The 15,508-nt window shown below is 56.1% G+C and overlaps 1 protein-coding gene across 4 annotated transcripts; it reads left to right on the forward strand.

The window, feature by feature from the left end:
* Window positions 1-272: 272 nt before the first annotated feature.
* FNDC4 (fibronectin type III domain containing 4) lies at window positions 273-13,220 on the forward strand. Of its 4 annotated transcripts, none has more exons than XM_075086277.1 (7): window positions 273-514; window positions 4,982-5,123; window positions 5,974-6,089; window positions 6,614-6,818; window positions 7,742-7,831; window positions 9,160-9,293; window positions 11,496-13,220. In XM_075086277.1, the coding sequence occupies exons 2-7, from the start codon at window positions 5,036-5,038 to the stop codon at window positions 11,526-11,528; spliced, it is 666 nt and encodes a 221-aa protein (XP_074942378.1). In that variant the 5' UTR covers window positions 273-514; window positions 4,982-5,035; the 3' UTR covers window positions 11,529-13,220. The 4 variants fall into 4 exon arrangements, with proteins under 4 accessions (XP_074942378.1, XP_074942380.1, XP_074942377.1 ...); XM_075086276.1 differs by having other exon boundaries at window positions 279-514; window positions 11,493-13,220; XM_075086279.1 differs by lacking the exon at window positions 4,982-5,123.
* The last annotated feature ends 2,288 nt before the right edge of the window (window positions 13,221-15,508 follow it).

The raw sequence follows: 15,508 nt of genomic DNA on the forward strand, positions 1-15,508 counted from the left end.
ATGCCTGGGGTGTCACTGGTGGTTACTGGGGTAGTGCACACGGGGCAGTGCTAGTGGTTATGGGGTACGGCACGGGGTGGGGGGCAGAACTGGCGGTTTGGGGGTACGGCTCGGGGGGCGGCGCTGGTGATTTTAGGGGTACGGTTCGAGGCGCTCGGAGGCGGCTCTGGCGGTTCCGGGGGGCGGCGCCGGCCGTGTCGGGGTACGGCTGGCGGACGGCGCTGGACCCGCTGCGGTGCCGGGGCCGCTGCGGTGCCGCGCGGGGGGCGGTTCTGGGCGGAGCGGGCCGGGGGAGGTCCGGGCCGTCGTTCCGCCCCCACCCCGCGCTGCGGCCGGGGCTCGGCCCCGCTCCGTCCCGCGGCGCAGGGAGCCGGGCAGGTGCCGGGGCCGCCGCCCGGGCCGGGGCCGCAGGCCGGGGCGCCCCTGCGCCGGCCCGCCGCCATGGCCCGCTTCTCGGCGTTCCTGAACCCCGTCCTGGTGCTCTTCAGCTGCGACCTCTGCCTCGTGCGAGCCAGTAAGTGCGGCCGGGCCGACGGGACGGGACGGGACGGGACGGGACAGGAAGGGGCGCGTCGCCCCGCTCGCTGCCGCGGGGCCCGGCGGGCCGCCCCGCGCCCCGGGCGCCCGCGCTGCCGCCTGCGGCGGGGCCGGGCGGGGGCGCGGGACTGGCGCTCCACGGGCGGGGGACGTGCCGGGCGCCGTCCGGGGTGTCCGCCGCCCCTCGCTGGGCCCCGGCACGGGACGCCGGGCGCCGGCCCCTGCTGTGGGCTGGGGCCTTCCGCCGGACACTGTCGCCGGCCTTCCCCCGTCCCCGGCATGGCCTCGGCCGCGACCCCGTGGGGCCCGGCCCTGCCCCCTCCAGCCCCCGGGCAACGCCGCCGGGACTGCGCCCGGCCTCGGGGCGCCGTGGCCTCCAAACCGGCCGTGCGTTCGGCCGTGTCGCGTCCCCTCCCCGCGGGACGGAGTGCGATCTTGTGGCCGTGCTGCCCTCCGTGGAGGGCACCGGGCTTTCCCGGGGGCACCTGGAGTCGCCGCCTGGAGCTTTGGCCCCCGAAGCTTCCCGCTTCTGGGCGCGGTAGTGGGGAAACGCGGGCTCTCCTTGTGTCCCCGCAGAGGAGGGCTTCCCCGTTCCCCATCCTTGCCCCTCACCAGTGAGCAGCGAGTCCTGAGAGAGCTAATGACCCTGGGCAGGGCTGCTCCGGTGCTGGGCTGCGAGGTGGTTCTTGGTTGACAGGCATTCCCGTGTGCCTTCCTGCCTTGCTCTCTCTGGGCCCGTGTTTGGTAAGACACCGAGGTCTGCCGGCACCCAGGACACCTCTGTCCTTTCTTCCCCTGACTCATTTGAATGACCCCGTGTCAGTGGCAGCCTTCTGCTGTCTATTTGCCCCTTGTTGGGTTACTGATGTATTAAACTGAACTGCGAGTATCAGACATGTTCTAATATGTTCTGCCATGTTTTCAGTCTCCTTGCAAAATATGTACTCCAAGGCCTGACAGACTCAGGAAGAAATGCGGTCTGGGTTGTTAAAAAGGGGACGTTTATTTTTAGATGTGCAGTCCGATGCTTACCTCCCTACTGCAGGGATAAGTTGGGCAAACATCTGGGTGCCCTTGAGCAGCAGTCCCAAGGGCACGGGCCAAGGGACAGGTGAGGTCCCCTCTCCAGAGTCGTAACAGGACGGGGAGTGTGCCAGTGGGGCTGTGCCCCGTCCCTATGCAGCACCACCTCTACCAACATCACTCTTGAGGGGCGTCTGTCTAGCCCCTTCTCTAACCTATGAAGCCAGGTTGCGTGGCAGATCTAGTCCAGTGCTCAGCTGCCCACAGCTCAGCCCTCCCTGCTGCCCAGCCCCAGGCTGCAGTGCTGCTGGGTCCGGCACACAGGGCCAACTCTTCCCGCCTCTTCAGCAGGCCTGAAAGGAACCCACTGCTGAACTGACAGGACAAAAGGGTGTGCCAGGCCTTAAGTGATTGCTCTTTCTGTGGTGGTGCCCATTTCTTAATATGGCTTTAATAAAAAGTGAAGCTGGATAACTTATGAATGATGCAAAATCATTAGCTATTAATGCATTGGGCAGGGCTTAACTGTGGCATGCTTTTCCCAGACAGTCCAGCAGGGTGTTGGAGCATCTTGGCTTTACAGGAATGTTTTCAATAGTTGGCTTCAGAGAATACATTTTTCGGAGCCCTTGCACTCACAGATCTTTATGGTAACAGCTCTGGTGTGAAACTGCTCTGACCTGAGCTGCAGAGCAGGGTGGAGAACATTAGGCTTAATGTGGGGATCATACGCAAAGCTTTCTATGGTGTGAGCTGTGCTTTGGAGGTCTTGTCATAACAACTTTCAGTGAGGTCTCGTCTTGCATCTCCTTGGGATTAAACATTGCCTCGTGTTTCTAGAGTGAACTTCTCTAGTTTTGACTTCTGAAACTTCTTGTCCTGTCTCTTCCTACTAGGTGTGCAAATCCCATGTGCTCAGAAATGTCTTTTCTGCAGTTTGCTAACTGCAAACTGACCGAGGGATGCTCATTTTCCACTGAAGAACTGCAGCTGGGACACCTTCAGATCTCACTATCACACAGGTTCAGGTCTGCTTGCCTGGAGCCTGCACAAAGTGTGTTTACGATACATGAGGTCTGAAGCACTGGCTGGCCGTGCATGCTGTGATTCCCCCATGTCCCCACGTGCTTTTGCTCTCCCCTCTCTCTTTTTGGGTCATTTGGGGATTGGGTCTGGGTGTAATAGCAGATCATGCTGGCTTTGACTGTACTGGCTTTTCAGTTTGGTACCAGGGCGGTATCCCCTCTGGGATGCCCTTCTGCTGCCAGTGAGCGAAGATCCCTACACATGGCCTCTGCAAGCTCTGTCTAAGTACAGTTCAAGCAATACTGTCAGCCCTATGTGGACCCAGCAGCACGGCCCGTGGATCAATGCAGTGCCCTTGTTCTCAAATCATAGAGTGACTCAGCCCCAGGGGCGTGTCTCAGCATCCCCAGCCCGAAAACGTGGTCTGGGCCGGGCTGGGCTCCCTGCAGAAGCCTAGAAAATTCTTGTGCAGAGGAGGGAGCCTGATACAAGTTCCACCCACAGACTTTTGTGTCGCACAGATGTCAGACCCTGCCTTTAATTTCCTCACATATACTTAGAGGTTGGGAAGTCCAGCTGCCCACTTTGGACATGTTCAGATCTCTTCTTATTCTGTTAGGTATAAATTAGGTAGCTTCGCTTTTTATTACTGTAGATGTATCCTGTGAAACACCAGGTCCTGTTCTTGTCCAGAGGCCAGCTGGCAGGGTCTGGTCACATCTATAGCATTAAGCTCATGAGTTCCAAAGAAGGGAGGTCATCAGTGCTTCCTACTAGGAATGGTTCATGGCTTGTGCTAGCTCCTGAGCCATGCCCAAGAGTGGTTTGGGCACATGCTGGCTGTTCCAGACCAAAGTAGTTCCTGGAACAGTCTCCACCACTGGGTTCCTGGGCTGATCTTGACCTCATTACATTTACTAGCATAGTGGTAGCCTTGAATAACTGTACTTCTTATACCTGAAGGCTAGCAGAAACGTTACAGCCCCCCAACATGCACACACTTGGAAATGCTTTTCACTGGGACAGTGCAAGGGAGTAGTTATTGGCTAGCTGACAGGGTTCTGTCTACAGCTCAGCTGTTGTGCAGCTAACTTGCACACTGGCAGTGGCTGGAGCGGAAGACCAGACCACGTCTGTGGGGAGCTCAGCTCCTGTGTGCACAGAATACACATGCCCCAGTCAGTGGCCAGGTCTGGGGAGTCCAGCTGTATTCAGCCTGTTTTGCTGTTGGCTTGTGGGAGACAAGGATGTGCAGGCAGGGACATGGTTCAGAGACTCCCTCTCACAGGTTAGAGTGATGAACCAGAGTCCCACTGGCAAAACTCTAAGGAGACACACTCTTTATGGGACAAAGGATATTCAAGTATATCTTTGAATCCTTTCCAGTTTTCCAGCCTCCTGTTCTGGAAGACAGAGCACAGCCTCCTGTGATATCCTTGTTCATGTTGTCTTCAATGACTCTGTCTCCTGGTGATGCAGTAGGCTTCTGTAGGGTATGCACTCAGCCCCAGCGCCTCTCTGAGAACGTGTTTTCTGGGTTCTCTCAGTCGCCCATGGCCGACCACAAAACTGCATTTCTCAGAGTGGGAATCACAGCCTGGTTAGGTTAGATCTGTCATGGAGCTGGGTATATTCAAATGTGAATGCAAGTATTTAAATAGTTGACCTGCAGAAATGACCTTTCCTTGTTACTAACTGTGGTGGTTGTTGGTGTCTACGATCATCTTTTTTCTTGTTCTCAGGTGCCCTCTGGGGCTCTTTTTCTATCCATACAAGTCACAACATTGAACATGTGCTACACAAGCAGCTTGTAGAAGGACACTGTCTTGTTTACAAGGAGAGAGGACACACGAAGAGCAGCCTCGGTGTCTTCATGAGTTCCTGTGTATAACTTCCAGACAAAATTTGGCTTTGTATGCAGGTCTGCGTATCTGTGTAGGAGGATCCTGCCGTGCTCTTAGTGCTGTGAAATCTCAAAATGGTGATGATGCAGACCATAGGTCAATCAGGCCAGCTTTCCAGAGGATAGCAACGGCTAAGTGTTGCTGCCAGCTTTGCAGCTGATGGTATTGCGCTGCTGGGAAAGTCAGCTCTGCCTTCTGCATTGGGCTTTCCTCCCCACTCTAGAGCAGGGAGTAATGCCAGGCAGATGAAATGGCCAGATTGAGTTGCATAGTGTGTTTATTCCAAGCTGCCCCATTTTTCTGTCACAGTTGATATATAAATACTGTGTCTGGGCTGCTTCCTACGCAGTTCTGGGTGGTGTGCCAGGCATTCATGATGTGCACATCCACGGGGCAGCCCTAGAGCTTAGAGGAGCCTGATTTTACCATCACAGTCTTGGCTGAAGAATTGCATTAATGTAGGATTTGTTTGGACTTTCTGGACCCTACAGAAACACGGGACTTCCCTGCCAAGAATCTACTCTGTGCCCAGGCTGAGCAGGAGCATGTCATGCCAGGCAGCCCTGCTTCTGCTAGTGCTGGAGCTGAATGAAGTAAACCTTCCAACAGACGAACATCTGAGCAGCAGTGAAGGTACCTCAGATCTGCAAGCAGATGCCCTTGTGAAGAGCTAATGCGAATGTCATTTCCTCTCTGATAGCAGGGTCTCTGCGGTACTCTGGGACAGGCTGCAGGAACTTTTCATGTGATTTTGAGCTGCAGGGACTGCTTAAATTGCCATGACAGTCTCTTAAACTCTGTAACTCCTTTTTGCTCAGGACAGGCCTTCATGCATTTCCCATTTCAATGTCTGCAAGGTGGAAGGAGCCTATTGGGGGCCCTTCGTGTCTTTAGCTGGGTCTGGCAGCCTGGGCATGTGGTCAGCACTGCTAATCCTTTTTACGCAGAACGTATATTGTGAGCAATGGGCTATGTCTGCCACTGCAAGCAAGCCCTGTAGAGAAGAGCAAGTCAGATGCCTCGCGAGCCTGTCCTCCTTCCCCACTGTAGGACACTGCAGAGGGTGAGGTGTGCAGTGAGCATGTTCCTCACCAGTAGCCAGGCAGGGAGGAGTCCTTGCCAGCGAGTGAAGACTGACAAAGCCAGCAGGTGCCACAGAGAGGTAGCTGCCTGGGCAGGGAGAGCCTCTGTGCAGCACACCTCCCACACGCACAGCAGGCAGCTGCCCACTAGCCCAGTAAGCACTGTGCTGTGCATGTGTTGCTGCTGGCAGGGGCTCAACCTTGTGTGCCTGCTGTGCCACTCCTCTCCTGGGGGCAGATTCACCGGAGAAGCTGCTCCCTGTAGCCCTGGCCAACATCCTGCCACGGGCAGATGTGGGAGAGGCCTCCCATGGTGGTGTGCAGGGGTGAGTGCCTGTTCTAAAACATCTTTTTTTGCCTCTTTCCTGTGCCTTGCCTTGGTCCATCCCTGGCTCACCCAGACAGGCCACCATCCCCTGTCAACGTGACTGTGACGCAGCTGAAGGCAAACTCTGCCACAGTCTCCTGGGACGTCCCAGAAGGAGATGTGGTCATCGGCTATGCCATCTTACAGCAGGTATCCAGGCTCTGTCCCCAGCGGGCTGGGGACCCCTTTCACTGATTACCAGCATGCTCCTATGTCAGCCCTCTTGCTGCAGTTTGGAGCTCCTCTGGCACCTGCCTGAGGACACTTCTGCTGTTGAGCAGCCCTTGCCAGGGCACCCTGTCTGAGCCATCCATCCTGGTGGGAGGTGGCAGACCATGGGCTGCGCTGAGGGTAGCCGCCCGTCCAGTGACTTCCCTACGATTTATCTGGATAAGGATGGTGCTTCAGCCATGACATAACCCTTCTTTGCTTGCCTTGCTCCACCTCCACAGCCCCAGTTGATGGTGGCTTCTCCAAGGAGGTGCCCGGCTCTCAGGCCACACAGGGATGCTACATAGCAAGGTGCTGGCCAGCCTGGCCCACCCCAGGGGTGGATGATTGCCCAGGAAGGGAGGAGTAAGGGCAGTGTGCCCAGCACAGCCCTGCAGACAGGGGCCTGTGCCTGGTGCAGCTGGGAACAGCCTCCTGGGGATGACAGCTCTTCACTCTGGCAGCGGCAAGATGGACAGATGCAGCGCTTCATCCGGGAGGTGAACACCACCAACCGGGCCTGCGTGCTGTGGGACTTGGCGGAGGATGCCGACTACATCATCCAGGTGCAGAGCATCGGCCTGTATGGGGAAAGCCAGGCCAGTAAGCGTGTCCACTTTCGGACCCTGAAGGAGACCGACCGCCTCCCTTCCAACAGCTCCAACCAAGGTGAGGCAGCTCCTTCCAGCTCACCCAGGTGCCACTGGTGGAGCCACACCTGGAGGTCTCCACAGTACACGGGCAGGGATGCAGCAGCCAGTGAAGGAAGGTGCTGCCCTAAGCGGCAGGCGGCTCGGGACCCACAGGGTCATGATGGGTAGCAGTGTTGTACAAGCTGCTGTTGTGTCCACTATGGCCATGAAAATGTGCCCAAGCCCCGGTGTACAGCCCTCCTATCCCACATCTTGGCACCCTATTCAGCTAAGCAGGCTATGGACAGGACAACTGCTGTGGCCTGCTCACTGCCTGTAGGAAGCAAATATTGAACAGGCTCTCAGGTCTCCCAGCCTGCAAGCTACCAAAGGACAAATAACAGAGGCCCACAGTCTCCTTTCCTACTCATATCTGTGTTGCACCTTCTTGCCTTGGGGTTGCCTACATGCTGGCCCATGAGAGGTGATCCAAGAATCCAAAAGAGATGATGCCCAGAGGGGGTCCACTGGTCACAGGAGTCTGTGTCTAGCTCTAGCCATAAAAGGGGGACTTGAGAGGAGTAAAACAGGGCAAGCAGATGACTTTTCTCAGAACTTTTGTGTCCAACTCAGGGCCTTCCTAACCTGCCCTGGTCCCTACATCGGGAGTAACCTCAGTGATTACTCACATGCATTGTGCAGTCCCTATTTGAACCCAAACAAGGTGTTACAATCCCCGACTGGGTTTGGTAGTGAGGGTGGTTTATCTCACACAGGAAAGCCACAGGCTGCGTGTCCTCTCCCCAGCCAAGATGTCATCCCACACCTGTTCTTGTTTCCGAGAGGAGGAGCTCTCTCCTCTGGAGCTCCTTCTCAGATCCTTGAGTGTTGCTCTTCCTGAAGTAGGTTCTGGTGGGAGGGTATCTGCTGCCAGCCCTGCCTGGGTTCTCTTTGCTGCAGGTGACATCACCATGGAAGGGCTGGACAAAGACAGGCAGCTGCAGACAGGAGAGATTATCATCATCGTGGCTGTGCTGCTCATGTGGGCAGGTGAGTGCCACAAGCAATGTCTGGCAGGCTGGGGCAGAGGTGCGATCCAGGGGGCACGGGGGGCTGGGGCTTAAGAGAGTGCAGAGGCGTATTGGTCTGGCATCCTTTCTAGTAAGTCCATTGAGTCTGTAGGAGCTCAGCCAGTGGGGTAAAAGGAGCACCCACAACCACTGCTCAGCAGTGACGGCCTGGAGCATGTGGGCTGGCTGGCCTGACTGCTCTGCTGGAAGAGCTGGAGACAATGTGGGACCAAAGCAATACAGAATTACAGCGTGGGAGCATCCCAGCTGACATTAACTATCATGTAAGTTAGGCCTGAGCTAGCTTGTCTGACACCTGATAACATTGCTGCACTGGCTGGTAGCGGCTGTGCTTCCATCTGCTAGAACTGTAGGATGGGTGATTTGGTCCTGTACAGCACCTGATTAAAGCCAGTGTTCCACCAAAGAGCAGGTTGTCCTGGGGGCAAGGAAGCCTAGGAGATAACAGTCAGCTCCTGACTGGTTGCGTGCAGCTTCTGTGAATGGGAAGTCATTTGTCCCCTACTCCCTTCCCAGTAAATGTGGATTTTCTAGTGGCATCTTGCAGGAATCTCTCCTTGTCCTAACCTTGAACACTTTCCTAGTGCACTGGAAGAAAATATAAGACAATATTAGGTGGCTGCTGCTAGCTTACACCTCGTGCAGGTTGGTGTGTCAGAGTGCCAACAGGAAGAAATCAGGTCCAGTCTGTGGGTGGCTGTGATAACGCACTGTGGTTTGAATGGGTCCAACACATCTAATGATGGCAGTTCAAAGCGTTGCTCCAGAGTCCTGCATCCAGGGTCTGAAGGTGTGGGATGTGTGCTGCATGAGATGGGTGCTGCAAAACAACAACAGGGTGACTGACCCCACAGTCAGTTTGCAAGACAGGACAAAGCCAAGGGCTGGCTTTTGTGAGGGTGATGAGCGTTGAGTCAATAACTTCAGTGCCTTGCTGGAGGCACTCAGAAACCCACTCAGCTGCTCCCTGACCTCAAGGGCTGTCCCTCTCCAAGTGCCTCAATATTTGTCTTTGGCCTCAGAGTCCTAGCTGCAGAGCTGTAGGCACCAAGCCCCTCACATGTGCCCTGATGGCTTTAGTCACATGTACCTCTCTTGCCCAAGGAGACTGCCCTGGCCATACATGCAGAGGTGTCTGGGGTGGTCCAGGCTGACGCAGGTGGAAGGTGTGGGTGACCAGCATGCCAGGGTTCTTGGTCCTGACTGCTCTCCAGCTGGGATGCTGTAGGGAGGGGAGGCAGTGGGCAGCAAGTGTGAGGGAGTCCTTCATCCCCTGTCTTTTGGCAGCCGTGATTGCCCTCTTCTGCAGACAGTATGACATCATCAAGGACAACGACTCCAACAACAACAAGGAAAAGACAAAGCCATCCTCGGAGCACAGCACGCCAGAGCGACCGAGCGGAGGGCTGCTGCGGAGCAAGGTGAGTGGGGAGGGCTGGCAGGAGGGACGGCATATGACATCTGCTGTGGCTAGCTGCCTGGACAGGTTCTGGCTACCTCCAGAAACAAACACCCCAGCTCATGCTCTCACCCTAAGAACTGAGGGTTTTTAGGGTGCAGTGAGCCCTGGTGTCTCTGGGGCAGTGTGTGTGCCCCATGGGAGATTGCAGGAGAAACTTTGGTAGACACAGCAGGATATATCAGCTGGGATGGATCCCACATGGCAGGGTGGTACTTGTCCTTGCACTGTAACAGCCCCTTCACCATGCTGCTCCAAGGCTGCACCTCTTCTGCATCCCATAGACAGGTCTAACTCCAGCCTGTTCAGGCACGAGGCAGACAAGCTGGGCAGCTGTTCTTGTGGTTCCTGCACTGGTCTATCACTGCTTGCTTTCTGCCTTCACTGGGGCCTGTTCAAGGTCATCACCACACAAGTCGTTCATGGGAAGGACCCCCAGAGGCCCTTCCCCACCCTAATGGAGGTACTGTGCTGGGCTATGGATGGGGAAGGAGCAGTACTTTCATCTGGCTATTCCCTCACCACCTGACACTTCTCCCTTTGTTACTTGACAAAGACAATGATTTATAAGCCTGATGCGCAAGCTCTAACAGGACCTTGCCTTAGGTGTTCCCTGTGTCTCATCTGCCTCCTCTGTCGATGGTGGGAACTCTACTGACTGTGTTGCCTAACTGCCCCTCTCCTTCCACATCTTGGTTTCCAGCAGATGTCAGGAGCAGAAACTTCCTGTATGGACTTCAAGGCCCCAGACCTCCTCCTCCAGATTTTCTAGCCTCCTGATTAGTCCTTGCCAAAAAGGTCCATCCTTTTGGATCACTGCTCCAAACTGACCCTACTCATATAGGGCTGCGAAGGCAGGTGCAGCCTATTCCTGCTGCTTGCAAAGTGCATCTGTACAGGGCTGATGCACCTCAGTTTGTCTTTTTGCATTCACCATACCCTTGGCACTTTGCAGGTGACAACACTGCAAGTTTATTCTTGTAGTCCTTAATTACAAAGCTGGGAACAAGGTATGGAAAAGAAAAAGCTCTGCATTCGCTTGCCCTCCGGGCCAAGCATTTGTTTGCCTTCAGGGCCAAGCTGCTGTAAAGTAGCAGACAACAGTGCAGCTCTTGATCTGAGCCCTGTTATGAAGTGTGGCCATGGGGGCACTCACCTTCTGCACCCTGCTTCAGTGTGAAAGGGCTGAGCTATAAAACATGCAAGCAACCAGGACCCCTTCACTTCCTAGCAACTTCTCTGAATTCATGTATCTGCTGTGCTCTTCAATGAGTACACTCCTTTTAGTGTAACGGAAAGTGCCTGCTCATGCTTGCAACAGTTTTTGAGAACATCCACCTCGCCACCTGCAGCCTTTAGCTCCCTTGGCACATGCCAGAGCTGTCATGAGGGAATGGCAGTGAGACGTGCCTGGCACTCAGCAGACCTCATCTGTCCCTCCATGCCAGTCATCCCATGCTTTGAGGATTCTCTGCCCCATGGCAAATGTCCTCTTACCCCCTCACTTAACTTTTCCGCTCTGACCCTGCGCCTGCCTCCTGTCCAGTGGCATCAGGTGTAGCGTGGCTACCACTAAGGAGCAGATGGAAGTCACCAGACATCTGCAAGCCCTGGAGGCTGAAGAGTGAGGAGCAGGGGAGGCTGGTTCACCCAGGAGTACTGGGGCACAGCAGTGGGCAGAAAGGCTTCCTGGGGAGGCAAGTGTGTGGTTGAAGGGACTCACCTGGAGGTGTTGTCTGAAAAGCAGATTCGTCACCTGGTGTGCAGTGAGTCAGTAATCACACACTCAGGAGAGACACTGCTAATTTATTTCAGGGTTGTGTGAGCCTGGGTGTTTGGTGGTTTTCCACAAATCAAGGCACCAGGTGATGCAGCTGAGCAACCTGAACCTTTCTGCTAGGAGAGCATATAAATGCAAAAGGCCAGGGTTCCAGGGTTAGCTCCCTTGCTCTTCTGAGGGAGCTGCTGTAGCCAGGTCTCTGCTGCAGATCACCCACACCTCAGCTCAGGGCAGAGGGCTCAGCTGCAGCTGGCAGCCCATTTGTGGAGGAGGTCTGCTGGTCTTAGTGCCAGCCGTGGGAGGTTGGGGGCTCTGCCGTGGGAGGTCTGCATCCCAGGGGCTTAGCAAAGCAGGGCCTGAAAGCAGATTTTTCTCTCATAGAAGAAGTCTCCCTCGGTCAATATAATCGAGGTATAAGTACAGCACCAGCTCTGCATCTGGGGTCCTGGGCATCCTGCCAGAGCCAAGCAGGCCTTGGAAGAAGAGGCAGCACCAGGCACCCAGCCTGGAACTCTGCATGCGAAGATCCATGTATCAGAACTTACGCTTTCCCAAGGGCGCCTGTCCAGGGATGTGCATGGAGCCGGCTCGCAGCTGTGCATGCAGTGCGCGGCCCCACGCATCCCGCATGCCTGGCCTCGCTCCCCTGCCACTGCGGAGCGCAGAGCTGAGAAAGGGGGGGTGGGCCACACCAGAAGCCCAGGAGGGCGAGCCTAGGGGAGCAAAGCGGCTGGTGTGCTGGCTTGAGGGGAGGCAACATCCCTGCACATTGGCTTGGCCAAAGGCCTGGGGGCAACCGCGTGGCACCAGATGCCCGTCCGGCAGGCAGCCTGGGGCAGACCTTGCTCTCAGCCGCTGTGTCTGGGCTCGCAGGGCTGCCTGCGGAGGGCAGGAGCTGCTTCCCTTTTGGCCCTGAGACTGAGGGGATAGGGCAGTGCCGGCATTCATCCCAGGGCTGCCAGGGAAGTCGTGGCCGGGTGGCAGGAGGGTTTGTCTGTGGGGCTGGGCCTAGCCAGCACAGCTGAAGAGTGGATCCCTGCTAGAGGATGGGGTTCCACTGCACTCCATCATTCCATGCAGGGGTTTCAAGGCCTCTCCCTGCTGCAGGGGACAAAGACACAAACGAGCATTAGGAGCTAGTGCTGCCACAGTGCCTGGCTGGCCTGAAGAGCATGCAGCCAGGGCAGGGCGTGCTGGTAGGAGCCGCTCAGTGGGGTGATGTGAGCCCCACAGAGCTATGGGAGCAGGCAGCGCCAGGGCACAGCCGTGGCTTGGCTCTTTTGCTAGTAGAGCTCAGTCCTGGCACATTCAGGCTGTTTGTGGGGGAGCTGCTGAACACCCTGTAGGCAGCGCGATGCCTGTGCTGCCAGGAGAAGGTAACGTGTTGAGGCCCAGCAAGGTGTCAGTGGGCTCAGCAGGACGTGTGCTGCAGAGCTCATCACTACTCTGGCATCAACCCTAGCTTCAACAGCGTCACATCCTGCTCCTGGCTCCTGTCTTGCTGGGGTATGGTCACTGCTGATGCTTCTTCTCCCAGAGCTAGTCCCGTGGCCTGCACCAGGCTGGCTGATGTAACACGGGCTGGGCCTGAATGCCCAGAGCTGGCTCGCTGTTACCTGCCCAGCCTGCCTGCTCATGCAAGGACAACAAGAGCCGATGACCACTCTGGGGCTAGTGAAGAGGTGATGTCTGGGCTGTGCTTGTTTGCTCCGCAGAGCCTGCAGGCAGAAGTCTCTCACGGGGTGTCTGCAGTGCTCTGTGGCTGAGGCTGAGGCTGGGCCCAGGCGTGCCCTCTTGCCCAAGGCAGGAGTGAACAAGGTGATCTGAGGAGGCTCTCTACTGCAGAGATGGCAGCTGGTGCCCTGGCTGGGGCTCTCCCTCCGTGCTCTGCTCTGCAGCCTGCCACTGAGCTGCGGTGCTGGCTCTGCAGCCCTGGACTCAAGCATCACAGGATCCAGCGTCTTCCAGGAATAAACCTCCCAGTAAAGCACTTTCAGGACTCTTCCTTCCAGGTGCTGCTCAGCTCCTGCTGCAGGACTAGGTGGGAAAGGGACAGGATAAGCGACTCCCTGTGGCAGGGTCTTTTCAATAAAAGCATCCTGGCTCAAAGGCAGCATTGTCCCTGCAGAGTTGTGGGTGGGTGTGGGGGTGGTGCGAGCGCACGTACGCATATCGGCGCTTCTTAAATATGTGTATGGCCCTCAGAAGGAGACCTGTTCTTTCACGCCGTGCAAGAGCTGCAGGTTCTCTAAGGTCGTCCCGCACACCTCGCTGGCTCTCGAGGGAGTGACAGTGCTGCATGCTGAGCCATGTCATACTGCTGGACAAGCTGCACGTACAGACTGTCCCACTGAGGATGGCATCGCAGCCGCTTACTCTGCACAAACAAAACAGGCTGCAGAGATACCCTGGTGGCAGGGCCACGAAGGAGAATGAGGCCAGATCCCAGCAGGCTGCTGGCCGGAGAGGGCTATGCTGCTACCTGGTCAGATGAGGAGAGGGGTACCTGAGGAGCAAAAGCAACATGGTGGTGGGGTGCAAGTGTTGCTGTGCTGTAACGTGGGCTGTAGGGAACATGGCCACAGCTCCAGAGAGACATACTGCCTTGTTTTGCCAACTAAATTTTGTTTCTTAGGGAAGTTTTAAAAAAACTAGGGCTGCCATGGAAATACAAGAGGTTTTAAAAAGCTCTAGTGCCCTGGAAAATGTTTAGAGGTGCTATTCTGGAGGGTCAGAGCACACACATGCCTATTGTAATGAATTCTTTAACCAGACCAGAGGCGCACACAAAGAAACAAAGGAGCATGACTGCAGCAGAGTTGAGGAACTGCGGGAGGCACCAAAAAAAGGTATGTTAAAATGCTGGGATTGTGGCCAAATAAAAAAAAGGAGTACAGAAGTCTGTCACATTAAATGCAAAATCAGGGTGCAGTGTTGAGGCAAAAAAGACACATACCCCCTCAGAAAATACACACACACACACACACACACACAGAGACACACACAGACACCAATACACACAGACACAGGGACACACACAGAGACACACAGACACAGACACACAGCACACACAGACACACACACACACACCCACACACACACCCCCACACCCCTATATAAGCCAGGAGGAATGGCAGAAGTGGCATCTGTGAAGGCCTGCAAGAAGCCATACAGGGCTGTGGCGTTCAGCATGGTCACAGCAAAGAGCACACTGCAGCAACCATGAGTCCCAGGGAGAGCGGCTGTTAAACTGCTTGGAACACTTGTGTCTGGAGTTGTGACAGCTACCAGGCAGCAGGGTAGAGCCCACTGCCTTCCCCAGTGGCAAGCGATGATGAACAATTATTCACAGGACAAAAGCAAAGGGTGAGTGAACCAGTCAGCATGTGCCAGCATTAGCAGCAGCATTGTCCACCCCTCAGCACTACCTCCAGTACTCGGCTGCAGGACAGCATGAATACCAAGCATCCTAGTTCAGCGCAGGGCAGGAAGCCACATCAAGAGCTGTTTAATCTACACCAACAACAGGCCAGCCATCCCTCGGTGCTGGAAGCTGAGGCCCTGACTGACAATGACCACCTCACCTTAACAACCCCAGTAACATCTACAGGTTGGTCTGTGCCCTCAGCTGTGGGAGGAAAGGCATGGGACCAGGCCCTAACATGCAAAACTGCAAATCATAAAACAGCGCAGAGCTCTTGGCTGACCTGCAGGGACCCAAGCCTCCCCAGAGTGCTCGCCTTCCCCTCAGCACCTGCCTACAGCACTCGCTGGGAGACCAGCGCTGCTGCTGCAGGCTGCACACTGAGTATTGCTCAGCTGGGGCTGTCAGTGTCACCAGCCTGAGAAGGGGAAATGTGCAGCAAGGCCCTCAGCCAGAAAGCGGCTGCAAACTGTTACTTGCCAGAGAAACCAAACATCCTGCTGGCTGCAGCCTCCCCGCTCTACCTGGGGAAGGAAACCAAGTGCATGGCTTGCCCGTGTCTCCAGACCACAGCCAGGTGTGCAGCAGGAAAAAGGCACCCCAGAGCAGAGCAGGCACACAGGGAGAGGTTGAAACCTGCTCACAGGGCACTTGTATCCTCCCAGGCCTCAGCATGGTCAGTTCTTGGCTCCCATCAGTGCATATGACATTCACAGATGCTCAAGACACATGAGTCCAGCACAGCCTGGACCAGCTGCCCGCCAGGTAACAAGGGCCACCCTGGGCCCCAGCAGCCCTCAGCACAGGGGGAACAGCTCCCTTAGGGCCAGCAGATGAAGACATGAGAGCTGCAGGGCAGCTGCAGGCTCCATGAGCTCAGGGCAGAGCCCAGGCCCTTGCTGCAGGCAATGAAGCCTCACTGCTGGCAGTGCAGCAGAGACAGCACCCTGCACATTGTGCATGGCACCCCATC

This window comes from Phalacrocorax aristotelis, chromosome 3, assembly GCF_949628215.1.
Source record: "Phalacrocorax aristotelis chromosome 3, bGulAri2.1, whole genome shotgun sequence".
Lineage (NCBI taxonomy): Eukaryota > Metazoa > Chordata > Aves > Suliformes > Phalacrocoracidae > Phalacrocorax > Phalacrocorax aristotelis.

Bases quoted from the DNA above. Each gene is read 5' to 3' on its own strand.
- FNDC4 (XM_075086276.1), top strand. From the start codon at position 5,036: ATGTCATGCCAGGCAGCCCTGCTTCTGCTAGTGCTGGAGCTGAATGAA. The intron at 7,832-9,159 runs GTGAGTGCCACA...GTCTTTTGGCAG, and splicing joins TGTGCTGCTCATGTGGGCAG to CCGTGATTGCCCTCTTCTGC. The intron at 9,294-11,492 runs GTGAGTGGGGAG...TTTCTCTCATAG, and splicing joins GAGGGCTGCTGCGGAGCAAG to AAGAAGTCTCCCTCGGTCAA.